This window comes from Paramisgurnus dabryanus, chromosome 15 (genome assembly GCF_030506205.2).
Source record: "Paramisgurnus dabryanus chromosome 15, PD_genome_1.1, whole genome shotgun sequence".
In the NCBI taxonomy this organism is placed as follows: domain Eukaryota; kingdom Metazoa; phylum Chordata; class Actinopteri; order Cypriniformes; family Cobitidae; genus Paramisgurnus; species Paramisgurnus dabryanus.
In genome coordinates, this window is record NC_133351.1 from 20744642 (window position 1) to 20758529 (window position 13888).

At 40.1% G+C, this 13888-nt stretch overlaps 1 protein-coding gene across 4 annotated transcripts; it reads right to left on the reverse strand.

Moving 5' to 3' along the window:
• Positions 1 to 646: 646 nt before the first annotated feature.
• Positions 647 to 9756, reverse strand: etv5a (ETS variant transcription factor 5a). Of its 4 annotated transcripts, none has more exons than XM_065251465.1 (13): positions 9604 to 9756; positions 7916 to 8050; positions 7720 to 7810; positions 7475 to 7522; positions 7176 to 7226; positions 5474 to 5597; positions 5108 to 5392; positions 4272 to 4558; positions 3284 to 3343; positions 3125 to 3193; positions 2687 to 2856; positions 2480 to 2581; positions 647 to 2381 (listed from the first exon to the last, which is right to left on the reverse strand). In XM_065251465.1, exons 2-13 carry the CDS (start codon positions 7961 to 7963, stop codon positions 2151 to 2153), a joined length of 1566 nt encoding a protein of 521 aa, XP_065107537.1. In that variant the 5' UTR covers positions 7964 to 8050; positions 9604 to 9756; the 3' UTR covers positions 647 to 2150. The 4 variants fall into 4 exon arrangements, with proteins under 4 accessions (XP_065107537.1, XP_065107534.1, XP_065107535.1 ...); XM_065251462.1 differs by having other exon boundaries at positions 2474 to 2581; XM_065251463.1 differs by having other exon boundaries at positions 7720 to 7813.
• Between the last annotated feature and the right edge of the window lie 4132 nt (positions 9757 to 13888).

Sequence of the window (13888 nt, forward strand, 5' to 3'; positions counted from 1 at the left end):
GGACCTTCGTGCCTTGGATGTGCATCCCACAAAGCTCCATCAATTGCAAGACGCTATCCTATCAATATGGGCCAACATTTCTAAAGAATGCTTTCAGCACCTTGTTGAATCAATGCCACATAGAATTAAGACAGTTCTGAAGGCGAAACGGGGTCAAACACAGTATTAGTATGGTGTTCCTAATAATCCTTTAGGTGAGTGTGTACCTGAGGCTTAATTGTAATACTGTATTAAAACTAACCCCGCTGTTAAAAAATGTTTTCAATCCCATCTATAAGTTATGAGGAGTTGCTGACATGTTTCAAAATTGTATTGTTTTAGGTAACAAAACAGTGATTCAAATAATATAAGGTTGGAGTTGGTGAAAACAACATAATTTACTTCCATGCCTCAAAAATACTCTTTGTTCAAAATAACACGTCAAAACTTTTCACAAATTTACAGATCATCATCTTCTGACAGTAAGAGAAATAAAAACAAAAGCACAGATTGCGCAGTCCTGTATAAATATGTAAAGTAGCTGCATTACAATTAACCCCAAATTAGTTTGTGCCCCGCTCACCCTCATATATTGTTTTATATAAAAAACAAAATATTGTAAAATAAAACCCTTAAAGGATGAAATGAAAGAATGGCAGCATGAAAGTGAAGCAGAATGGACAGTTTATTGTACCCAGTACAGATTATAAACTCAGCAGTGTAAGGTACACATTGTGAGGGAACAAGGTTAAGCCTGTACAAGTGCAGACAACCTTTCTGTGGTGGAGGTTGAGGCGAGCCCCTCATTCAATGAGAAAACTGTTCATTTATAAGCTGCACCTCTCATTTAAAGGCACTGCTCTCGAACCCACCAGGAAAGGGTGTCCAGTAACCACCGGTGTGCAATGCAGGGGTCCATTTAAAACATACATAGAGTATCTGTTACAGGCAGAACTATACAGCTTATACAATCAAATCAAATAAATGCAGACTTTGCAAAAATATATAAGTTCATCTTTCCAAAAAAGAAAAGAAAAAAGAGAGAATACAAATGCAGAAAACTCCACGATTTCTTCTTTGTCCAGCATAAAAGCGATATGTTAGTGGACAGCTGATCATTGAGTACATCATGCAAAAGGAAGCAGTGGTCAACTTGAAAATGTATTTTTCTTTTACCTTATTGCATGCAAGGCCCTGATAATCCTGCTCTCCCGGTGCATTAAAATCTAGGATGGTAACAAAATTGCAATGTACGAGGCTAAATACGTTTGCCCTTTACTCACACTTATGCATTCAGAGTCCTCATGGAGAAATTCTGATAAGTGCATCCCTTTCGAATGTTGTGAAGTGAGAAAGTTATCTTCCAAATTTGGCATTTTAGGGAGAAAACAAATTCAATATACAGAAATAGATTTAACAATGGGTTAACAGTCCTGCAAAGTTGACTAAATATACTATAGAGTGCCTCTGGTTTAAATTTACATTCCTCACAGCAATAACTCTTGGGTTAACCAGCACAAAACAAAGAAAGTTAATATAAAACAACACCTGACATTCAGAACCAAACTAATGATACAAAAAATAAAACATTGTTCTGTAGGAATCCACAGCATAATTAAAGCTGTCCACATTTAAACAAAAATTGTTGTATAAAAGCCAGCTTTCTAAAGAGTCTTAACAGGTGTGAAGAAACAAACGGGTCATTTTATTCCTCCTTGCAATATAAAGCCCTTTTGACTTTTTGTCTGTGTGATTTGGAGGGAACGCAAAATTAATTGAGACCAAAAAGGCATCTATTAAATAGTGCTGCATTTAAGTTTTTTTTTCTTCTTAATAATTGGTTATCATTTTTTTTAAAAAGCAGATTGTCAAAAACAGAATTGCTACAATTCTTGCAGTGAGATCTCTCTGTCCTTCGAGCACCATTCTTGCTCCAGCTCAACCATCTCTCTTCCTGTGGCATTGACCGCTTGCTATGAGCACTGCAAACCGTCCTTGCTCACATCCTCGACCCCCTACCCACCGACTGACGCCAGAGAGAAAGTGTCTTGCAGATATCTCCTCATTCATTTATACGTTTGGGAGGGTTAATCTGGAAGTGGGCAGTTCAGAAGGAGTTGAGGCAACAGGGACAGATGTGTTTCAGTCAGATCAACATTTCAGGGTGCTGATCAGTACACATAACCGTCGGGGAAAGGCATCCCAGAGACACACTGCTCCCCTCCGTCCACCAGGTACGAAGCCACATCGTCATAGTGTGTCAGTGGAAGCGTGTCCTCATCTGCTCCGGGCAGGCCATCGGGATCTGCTTTAAGGTTGGGCCTCTGGTTGTCTGGGAAGGCCATGAAGAAGAGTGCCTCGGGATCACACACAAATTTGTATACATACCTCTCACCAGCAACCTAAAAACAGAAATACGGATGTTAAGTGTGTGGCACTTGACAACCAAACCATTTTTTTATTTAAGCACAGAGTAAACTAAATGTGAACCTGCCTTTACCTTCTGCATGATTCCTTTCTCATAATAGTAGCGCAAGGAGCGACTCAGCTTATCATAGTTCATAGCCGGCCTGTTTTTCTGGATACCCCAGCGTCGGGCCACCTGAAACAGGAGGAGGAGGAATGTAATTTCAGTGATTTAGTATATATGGTGGGATTATGGAAATGGAGTATGGGTTTGAATAAGATAAACAATAATTTAGCTCACCTCCTCTGGCTCTATAAGTTTGAATTCCATTCCTCGTCCCGTCCACGCGATGAAATGCCCATTGGCGGGATCATCCAGGAGCGTGACGAGAAACTGCCAAAGTTGAAGGGAGCCACGTCGCTGGTACGGCGGACCATCGCGATACACAGATGGCTCTTGCTTTATCTTCCCTGTCAGGAATGAAAATTATGAGGATTAAAGTTTGCAGAGGTGCGCGAGCAAGAAGATGAGAAATTCCAAACACAAGGGCTAAGGTGGACACTGCATTCCTTTCACACTGCCATACTACCTCCCTCTTTAAAAGCGAAAGTGGGGGTTGCCCTAGTAAACCCTGAACAGACTGAACACTTGACATTGACACAAAACACAACAACCTCAAGGAAATGGTTTGGAAATGAAATTTAGCTTTGACTTAAAGATTTCTCAGTATGCACATACCTTCAATTCGCTCGGGGACCACACAGGTGTCATCATAATATAACTGCTGATCTCTGTCAAATGAAAAGCCTAAAAAGGGACATAGATAACATGTGTTAGATTATCACATGATACAGACATGATGAGTATTATATATGCGTCAATGGAGTTGTCACTTACTCTCATGGCTTTGGTAGAAGCTTGCTGCCCTCCCAAATGAAGACTGGCACTTAGGCACTTCTGCAAAACAAAAAGATACCCAATGATTTAAGTAAAATTTTAATTAAAAATGCAATCAAAGCACACGTTTAACTATTCCTGAATGCTTATTTCAATACACAGCTTTGAGAGGAGACATTTGGCACTACAAGGCAAGATTAACGCTCACTGTTTCTTAACGTAAACACTGATGCTGGGCTTGTCTGACCTCATGCATCTGGCAGGACTGGCTAAGCTCATATCAACACGCCGTAGACACATGCAGCATTAGCAATGAGCCTACTGAGTCACCAAATAGGATTAGCCACTATGTCAAGATATTGGACCATGACAATCAAGTTTTATCTGTCCTTGCGTGTCCCGGTGATTCGGCAGGACACGCAGCCCCTTTTCAGCTTTTCTCTGTGCAGCCTCATTGACTGCATCATCTGTCAGGCTGCCATACATATAAAGAAACCCAGTTGGGCCGTGCCCGTGCAAATGTTACGTGACGTATGCATTTATGAGAAGAATAGTACGATGAATTGGAATCGCATCACTAAGCATATCTAAAGGAAATGAACAAAGATTTACTGTATGAGGACCAGCCGAAGAAAGGAGGTTGATATAACCCAACTGGACTACAATGACTTCAGATATGATCTCTAAATGCAACACATTTTGTAATTGTTTAAGTTTTACATTTGTAATTGATAATTTGTTAGTCAAGCCATGTTCAATGTGCATCTTCAAAGTGCATGCAAAGGTTTGAGGTGCATGTGCGCATGCTTCTCTTCGTGTACACCTCACAAAACATTGCTAAAAGTCACAGGCCTATGACAGCACACAAAAAGCATTCCATGTCCTAACCCAGACAGCTCTCATATAGCCAAGCCAAACCTGCCAGACAAATTTTGACTACTTGAAAAATCTTTATCTCTTGAAAAATGGGAGGTGTGTGAATTCTCACCAGAGTCAAAGCAGAAGTCACGTGGCTCCTGCTTGATGGCCATTGGGTGGAAGGCCGCCTGGGACGGGCCCATGTTGGGAACACCCTGCTCAGAGTAGCGTGGTTCTAGGAGCTCCTGTTTGAAACCCTGAGGAGGCACGGGAACCAGGGGTTCTGACATTTGGCGATGGTAAGGTGGTCTGCCATCTCTAGGTGAAGTGCTTGGGACATGTGGCATGAAGTTAGGTCTTCCCTGGGAGTCGGCAGGTGGGAATGGAAGGCAGGGCTCTGAAAGTTGTCGCTGAAACCTTTTGGGAGACAACAGGGACATTCATAAATCAGCACAAACCAGTCAGGGAAAATGACATGTTTGCCCCCTCACAAACAAGCAGCATGCAAACAGAGATATTTTGGCCATGTGACATCAGGGGACAAATAAAGCCCAGCACAGGAGCTTTGATGTCATCTTCAGCTAAAACGGAAGTTGCTGGCATTGTAAATGAAGTGCCACACATTCCCATGTAAGCTCCAAGGAATTGAGCTACAGGTGGCGGGGCAGACTGCCAGCCAATGTGTTCCCACGGGGGTCATGTTATTACAGCCCCCTCGCATTGCACAACAACATCCGAGTGATCTACACCACCAAAAACAATTCTTGACCTCCTAAAATTAGCATGGTAGAAAGGTCATCTGCCTTTACATATACGTATATATTATATAAAGCCCTGCCTACCATGCATGCTAATAATATGGCAAGAGAAAAAATACATTCCACGGCTTTATATAAATATAAACACATTTACAGATTCAAGGTCCACTGAAGTTCAAGTTCAACTAATATTGATGCAGAAACTGACCTAGGCTCATTATTGAAGTGAGCATCACGGTTCAGGGGTGGACAGGGCACCGCAAAAGGTGGGCTATGGCTGTGGTGAGGGAGTGCCGGCTGGCCTGGTGTGGTCTTGGTCATTGAAGGCTGCCTGTGAAGGAGATGCTGTCCTAACGTTGAATTGGGGACAGGAGTCGTCGTCTGTTCATGCAGGGTGCGTGTCCCATGCGGGTTGCTGGAACCACACGGCGAGACGGGCGTTGAGGGTGGAGTCAATGGCTTGAACCCAGTTGTGGGCTTCCTTTCGTAGGCACTGTATTTAAGGAAATTAGCAAAGTTAGTCATCACAGACTAAAGATATGCATATACAATGACAAGACAGATATTAAAGTACCTGTAGCTGTAAAGGCACTTCTCTCCATACGGCATAGGACTTCTGTCTTGGCTACAGGGGGAGAGCTCTTTGGAGGGACTCAGTTCCCTTTTGATCTTGGATGGTGGTGGGCCATGAAACATCACTGCGGGGTAAAAGAAAAGAAAGATTCGTAAACGAACCAGTCCATAGCAGTGCAGCAAAATGCCCCAGATGGAGTTTTTTTCCCCTCGACCATTAAACTACCATATTTCATGGGTAATGACAATTGACTGCGAGGTTTAAAAGCTCTTCGCTCTGTCCATCAGTATCGCGGTGCAGAACAACGCATGCAATCAAAGCGCTCCCCTCAGATTTCCATCATAGCCAAGTCAATACTCATGAATCAGTGCGGTCGTAATTCAATGATTGTGAATGATTTTCTTCCCCACACTGTAACCATTAGCCCCTGGATCTGTGCATCAAGCGCTCATATCCGGCGCCACATAATGGCCGATGCAACTGGATCTACACAACTCAAGCCAGATAAATCATCCAGACTGCACTGGGTTTAAGAGGCCATTCGCTAGGCACGTGAAAGTGATGAAAGCAAAGGTGCACCCCCTCCCAAAGCTCCTCTATTAAATAATCTCCAAAGTGAGAGATTACAAGGGCATTTTTCTGCTTTGTGCCCATTGGGGTTATTTGTTAGAAAGGAGGCCACTCCCACTGATACGGCACTGGGAAAGTGTTGGAGTACATGAGGGGCCATGTGACAACCAGATGACCTGAGGGGCCACCCATTGATTTTTGAATAGACCAAATGAAGAAACGCTTGGCTTCTGCCAAGCAACAGCAGCATGTGCCAATGTGACCAAACAAAAAAGTCTAAGAAAACCTATATGTTGCATGGCTTACACCCAAAACAGTGTCTCATTATATAAACAGCACGTCACAGAATTAACCTTTATAATACACTTCCAGTTATGCCACAGTGACAAGAAAATCTGGATAAAAACATATGCCCTGACAAATGAGGGTACACACCCTGTCTCCCAGTTTCAACATCAGACGAAAACAAAAACAAACTTTAGCGGCGACAAAGGGGGGGGGGAATTGTCCAAATGTCCAACTGAGAATTCCTCAAGTATTTCCTTTGGCTCTAAATCCTGTGGCCAGGCTCTAGCAAACTGGGTGAGTTTGGACTGAAAACCCTTAATAGACAGAGTTTTGGTTACTGTGGGTTTCAGCAGACCAAAAAGGGGAAGCCTTTTCTCTCAACCTACCCACTGGAATCCGGTCTATTCCAGAGGCTGAACGGAGTGCATAAAAGTGTGAAATCTGATTAGGAGCTTGGCTCATGTGATGCCCGATACCGATCGGCTGATTACACAAAAAATAGGTGGTGGATGGGTCCACTCTCAGAGGGTTTAGGGAAGAATAAAAAGAAGAAATTTTGGTTTTCAAAAATCAATCCAAAAGTCTCAAAAGCAAAAAAATCATCAATTATGCACTATTACACTATGAGCCTTGTTGACTGAGATAATTAATAAATAAAACTGACAAGATTGCGACCACTTGACACCATCTTTAGTTAGGATATATACTTAGTTTTCCATGAAACGCTTTAATTTGAGCAAGATATGAATAATAATTAGCTCCATAGGCTCAGACTCAGCTCTCTCTGGACTCTATCCAAAGTACATGGCCAAGGAGAATAAATAATAAATCTTGAGATACTCACAGCTCTCCGACTGGAAATCTGGGACAAACTGTTCATCATCGGGAACCTGAGCTGTTGAAAAAAAATAAAGATTAGAAAAAAAAGTTCATAAACAATGATGAACAATCTGCTGACCAATGTCAATTTTTTCAAAAAACATCAAATCTTTGTACTTTCATCTGCCAATTTTTGGACAATGCTGCAAGGTTGGTGCAGCAGACAAATGAAATATTATGTGCAAATATCACAAGAAGTGTTAAGGATGTAAAATATAAATGCAAGGCAAATAATATAACAACAAAAACATGCACGATACACACCTTCTGCTATCCAGATCTCCTGCAGCTGGCTGAGGTCCTGGAAAAGTTCTGCAGATGGCAAAGATGAGACTTACTGAGAACATGAAAAGCCACTGTGAAGTATTAAATACATAAAAGGCTCCCTACAACAATCACTGCCTTGAACATATATCAAACTGCTTTGAAAATGTATCTTACGGTTAATATCTCTCAACTAAATCCATCTGCTAATGATACATCAGTCATGTGCAATGTGTCAGAAATACCTTCTGTATCCTGAGCGAGTTCAGTCTCCACTAACTTTCTTTTCCTCTCATTAACTGGCCTGCAGTATGGTTCTTCCACTTGTAATGATTTCTGCTGTGGACAAACACTACGGTCAGTGCTATCAATGAATGTTCAAAATGAAATGAGATCTAAAATAACAGGTTAGTAACTACAAAAAAGCACAAATTTACTTACATTAGATGGGACTATAAATGGAACTTGCTGGTCATAAAATCCATCCATGTTACCTGGGTCTTCAAGGAGGCTCCCAGAACTGGGTCTTCGCTTAAAAGCGATTGTTGTTTTGCCCTTTTGGATCGTCTGTTATCTCTGAGGGATAAAAGATCACTCATGTAATAGTCGCACTGGACAGATAGCCTACTATAAGTGTATCCCACATCAAAACATTAAGCCCTGCATACAGGCTTACAAAATCCTTAGATCCATCTAAAACTGTATATTCATCCTCCCCCTTCTCTCTCTCTCTCTCTGTTATCCATCACAACATCCTTTCTGACAGAGTACTCAGAGAGGGAGAGAGAGATAGAGAGAGAGAGGGAGAGAGAGAGAGATCCACAGTAGACATGAATGTAAGCCTTATATAAGCAAAAGCCTGTGATTATAAAATAATGACGATTACATTTAAATACAGTGAGAAATATGGAGATGATACTTTTCAGGTTAAACTACATCAAGTTAGTCAACAAATGTTCTCGAAATTTAAGACCAAATCTACCCTTACAAAAGCTAAACAGACTTGGACAAACAAGTCGATCAACTTTATCATACACGAGGAGCACTTTTCTGGTGATGTAATGCGCATGTATAGTGCGTGATGTACTGATAATTTTCGTCTTTGTTATTATTTTGATTATATCAATAATCCTTAAATGGAATTATTATTCCAATCATTATTAATATTTGTTAATATTTAAAAAATTCAACGTAGCTTTAAAATAAAAATGTTAAAACGTAACGTTACGCTTGCTGTTGACGCTTACAAAAAGTTGAATGCTTCCTCATAAGTCGCGTTGGATAAAAACGTCTGCTAAATTAATAGGCTAATGTAAATTAAAATTTAGGAAGAATGGATACGCAACGTATATGGAACTATAACAATGCATTAATATTGTATAAGAGAGGGAGTGTTCATAAACATAACATTACTGCAGAAAACTACTAAGTTATAATTAAAATTAGTTAAAGTTTAGGTAAAACACACAAGCTGGCAGTTTTATCATGACGCACTTCAAAACGAATAAAAGAAAGAAAAAAAAAAATCGCATAAACAAATTAATAATTAAAAACAAAATCACATCTAACTTTACAAATCAACAGCAAAAAACCCCAAAAACAAATATGTAATGAAATTAATTTATTTGAAAATAAAAGCCCTTACGACTTGAAATGTACTTGTTGTAAATGTTGTGAAATCCTTAAATTAAGAATTAAAAATAAATGATACATTTAGCTGGGGTAAAGACCCCCCCAACTCCGAGCCCCCGACGGCCTCTTGTTTTTCTCAATGAAGTGAAACCCGATCCGTGAGGGGGAAGAGACCTCCATTCATAAAACCATACACTGTTCAGTCTGCACTGACCTCACCTATAAATGTCAAGTTAGTGCGCTATTGCCGAGCACACGAAATGAACTCATCATTGCAAAAAGCACCATATCACTCAAAAACTTCATGGATTAAAATGGTTGCCAAAGAGTATAAGCCCTCTCTTGGAGAAAATGGCGTTCGCTTTTCCCCCAGGAGAGATACTGTAGCTGTACTTGCAGTTGCAAGCCCATGATAAACTTGCGCGATGCGCGAAACTACATTGCTTTAAAAAAGCAGAAATTTTAGTAAAAAATGAAGAAATAAGAGGTAAACTTACTCCACAGGTGACGTGCACTCTCGAAACGACTAAAAAAGAAACACTGTTACGGATTTAATCCCCAAAGGATGCCTGTCGTTCGCTCGTACTGATCAATAGATGAGCACTCTCCGACACACAAAACTTGAATGAGCTTCTGAAAAAGGACTGCTCGCTTTTCCCCAGGGCTCGCGAGGCATTCGACTCTGAAAGCCTATTGGCTCGGTATAAACGTCATTCAAACGGTTAAACCAATGGTTGGAAAGAATGAAATGGAATATGTATTAAGCGTTCAGCGACCAATCAAAGCCCAGTCTGTCCTATTTTTATGAATGGCTGCGTTTCATTCACTTTCAAGCTTTTCCCCGCAGGTTTCTACAGGCTCTTAAAGGGCCAGAGTCACGGAATTATTAAAACGCCAGCGAGGCATGCCACAAAGTTTGAGAAACTATGCAAATACCTCGTAATGACACTTTAAAACAAAACTACAAAATATAGTAATGTAGGAATACCAGTTATTTCATGTCTGAACTTAAATGTGCATAGCGTGATAACGTCATATTTTTTTATCATTATTATTATTATTCATGTCTTTTTTAATCAGATTGAAAAAGCAATTTTGTAACAGACATTTATCTATTTCAACGTGCAAAAACAGAACAATCAAAACAAACAAAACTCTATTACTATTTTTATTATACATTACAGTGAAATCAGAATGCAAGGAGCGATCTTGTAAAGTGACAGAGATTTACACTGTATTATTGTGGCCAAGGCCAGATGTCCCGGTCTCTATATTTACTAAAGCAGCTTCTAAAAAAGAGAGAGGGACAGAAATCCTTCATCAATTTTAAAAGGAGGATAATCTTCAAAATCCTTTTGGCTTTCAAGCAGAGCCCACTTTCACAGGAAAAGTGTGTTGGTATGAAAAAGATACGCCGTATGCAGTTACCGGTGTCATTGTGTTTGTCCTACAGTAGCCGAGCTTGATAAATCTGGGCTTTTCAGCTCTACCAGGCTGTCAGGGTCTTCTTTTTATAGCACCTTCACTGATTCTTTGTAGATGTGGTGGGAGGTGAGATGGGGGTGGCAAAGAGCATCTTGTATTTCCATTTTGCTTCCTAAATCCAGAGTGGTGACACAGGCACGACCGCATCACTGCACAGCAGCACACCTCTCCCTTTAAAGTGTTACACTTTAAAGCTATTGGCAATTAGTCATTATGATATGTTGAATCGTTTCTTTGCTCATCAGAAGGCCTTATTTGCACCCATGACTGGGTCAGTGTGACAGTTCTGGCAGCCTGCCCTTTTCGGAAAAGTGGGCTAATCCAGTCTCTTTATAGGAGGAGATGAGAGCACATGACATTAGAGTTAAATGAGAGGTGACAGATAAAGGTAACAGCACGACAGCAAATCCAAACTGATTCCTACACCTCTGTTGATGGATCAATCATGTGTAAAGCAAACGTAAAGCAAACCCTTAAAATCATATAATGTCATATGATCTATATTTGCTCAATAAGTGAATGGAAACTAAAAACTATAAATCTGCTTGTACACACAGTGAATGAAAGTGGAATGAAGGCTAAAGCAGCCTCGGGCCTTTGGTGCTCTCTCCCAAAGAGAGACAAGATGTGACTTGATGACTATTAATAGTTCATGTGGAGATAATTCCTGTCTCATTATCTCTGCAAACACAAGACGCGTAGGCTTCTGCCCAGCGCACAGGTTCTCATTGTGTAATCAGCATATTTCTTCATACAGGGCTGTATGGGCACACAGAAGCTTAAGGGCTGCTTGACAAAAACAGAATAATGCATCAATTGGTGCCAAAAGTGTTGTGATTGTTTGTTTGTTTGTACACAATTTCAGCATTTATGGCTATTCGTGGCAAGAACTGATTAATCCATACACAAGTTAATCCATTTGGCATATCCAATTCACCTGTTTTTGACATGTGGGAGTAAACCCACTGACATAGGGAGAACATGCAAACTCCACATAGAAAAGGCCATCTGACCTGGCCGGGGTTTTATTTATGTTCTTAATGAAAAATGTCATAATTTAAAGTGGGGATTGCAGAAAATGCATACAAACTATGTACGTAGTACTGACTATTTATGAGACAAAACAAAGCATATTATGTTCTGTAAATGAACCTACTACTGCATGTCTTAGAAATGTCTTAGAAATATCCATATTTAAAACTTTATTAAAGTAAATAACTACCTTCCGGTAGCGCCGCCATCTTAGTCGCGTCCGTATTCAGGATGAGAGCTTACGCAGCCTACGGAGTCTACTCTGCTGCTGCTCTGTGCCCCCGCCCTCCGAATTTGTCATACGTCACTAAGAAAAGTGCGTACACTACGCTAATACTCTCTCCTGAATACAGAGGAGTCTAAGATGGCGGCGCTACCGGAAGGTATTTATTTTCGTTAATAAAGTTTTAAATATGGATATTTCTACAACAACACCGCGCAGATTACCCTCAGAAGACCTTTCTTTATCATCCTGGAGCCGTTTGGATTTAATTTGTGAAGGATGGACGCACTTTTTTTGGACTTGAAGGTCGTGGACCCCGTAACATTACATTTAATCAACTGAAAGATCTAAAACATTTTCTAAAATATCCGAAAATGTGTTTGTCTGAAAAACGATGGACATATGCAACTCGGACAGCTTGGGGTTGAGTAAATCATGGGTTTAATATCATTTTTGGCCGAACTATCCCTTTAAGCAAACTATTGAATTTATTAAAGGTCACATAATATAGCAAATTGTCAAGATGTAATTTTAGTCTCAGGTGTCCCCAAAATGTGCCTGTGAAAGTTTCAGGTCCAAATACCCTATAGATAATTAATTATACCATGTTGAAAAGCCCTTTTTGGTGTGCTGTTTTTGTGTGTGTCTCTTTAAATGCGAATGAGCTACTGCTTCCCTCCCCGTTTACTGTTATCTATACTGAAAACAAACACATTTTTTATTGAGACATAACCTTACCTCATTGTTTATAATGAACTTGCAGTAATGAGTTATGCATCTTAAATAGAAAACAATAACCTAAATGTGGTTTTTGGACGGTTGTGGGCGTGGCCTGCTCAAAGTGACGTCAGTTTGCTTAGAAAACACCTACAGATTGTCCCATGAGACTGTTGAGGTTTAATGGAATAATAAAAAAAAGAGTTATTTTTAATCATTACATTTTGATTGTGTGCACACACACACTAAAAAAATAACTTCTGGACATCGGTTGCACATGATTAAATAAGGTTTTCTTAAAATGAAATAAACATGAATTAAATAAATTTCATTTAAGAAAACTTGATTCAATCATGTTAAACTGGTGTACACAATTAAATTACGTAGATCCAACATTTTTTTTAGGAAAAATCATTTTAAGAAAACTTAATTCAATCATGTGCAACCGGAGATTTTTTTCAGTGAACAGTCGACACACAATTATAATCAAACAACTTATAGAAGTGAATTTCTAATATTGGGTGACCTTAAAAAAATAAATTATCTTTCTGGGAAAAGCTTGGTGCAGTACACTGATTCTTCTATGCCATCATTTACCATCTTTTAAAAAACACTTTTTTTTCACAAAATTTGTGTAGAATCAGCCAATCAGATTACTGCTTGCTAGCTAGACTAAGAAACTGCCATCTAATTTTGTGTTAAATATGCATCAGACAGGCAGTGAACAAACATGCCATCTGAGACTAGCACAGGTGGCATCATTGTGAGAGCTGTTGTTTGAGAGCTAAAGGCAAGTGTGAAATTGTGAATCTAGTGGAAGACAACTATGCTGACATATAGTCTGTATTCATTGTAAGTAAGGCACTAAAAGCTCCCAGCGTTTCCCCAGAGAACCTCATATAATCAACCCAGGAGCACCTAAGTCTGTGATTTATCGTGTAAACTGATATTCAATCTCGATAAGTAAAGGATGTTGTCAGCGTACCGTAGGCGCCTTTTGCTGGAGGTGAATAAGCATCTTTTTCGACCCACCCAATGACCAACACCAGACACAGAGCTTCAGTCTGTCCTTTTATTCAGTAATCTCTTTTGTCCATCAACACGGATGCCAACAGCAAACAAGAAACAGAGTAATAACCGAGGCTATGTGGGTACGTTAAGGGCTCGGTTCAGCCTTGCCCTTTGTCCCAATCTCAGTTTACAAGAATTCAACTCTGTCCTTGAACTTCGTTGCCTACCACAAAGATGGACTGCTACAAACCACGCTAACCCTAAGGCAGGAGTAAGACAGTGAGTTATACACACATGTAAAACATCACATTCAG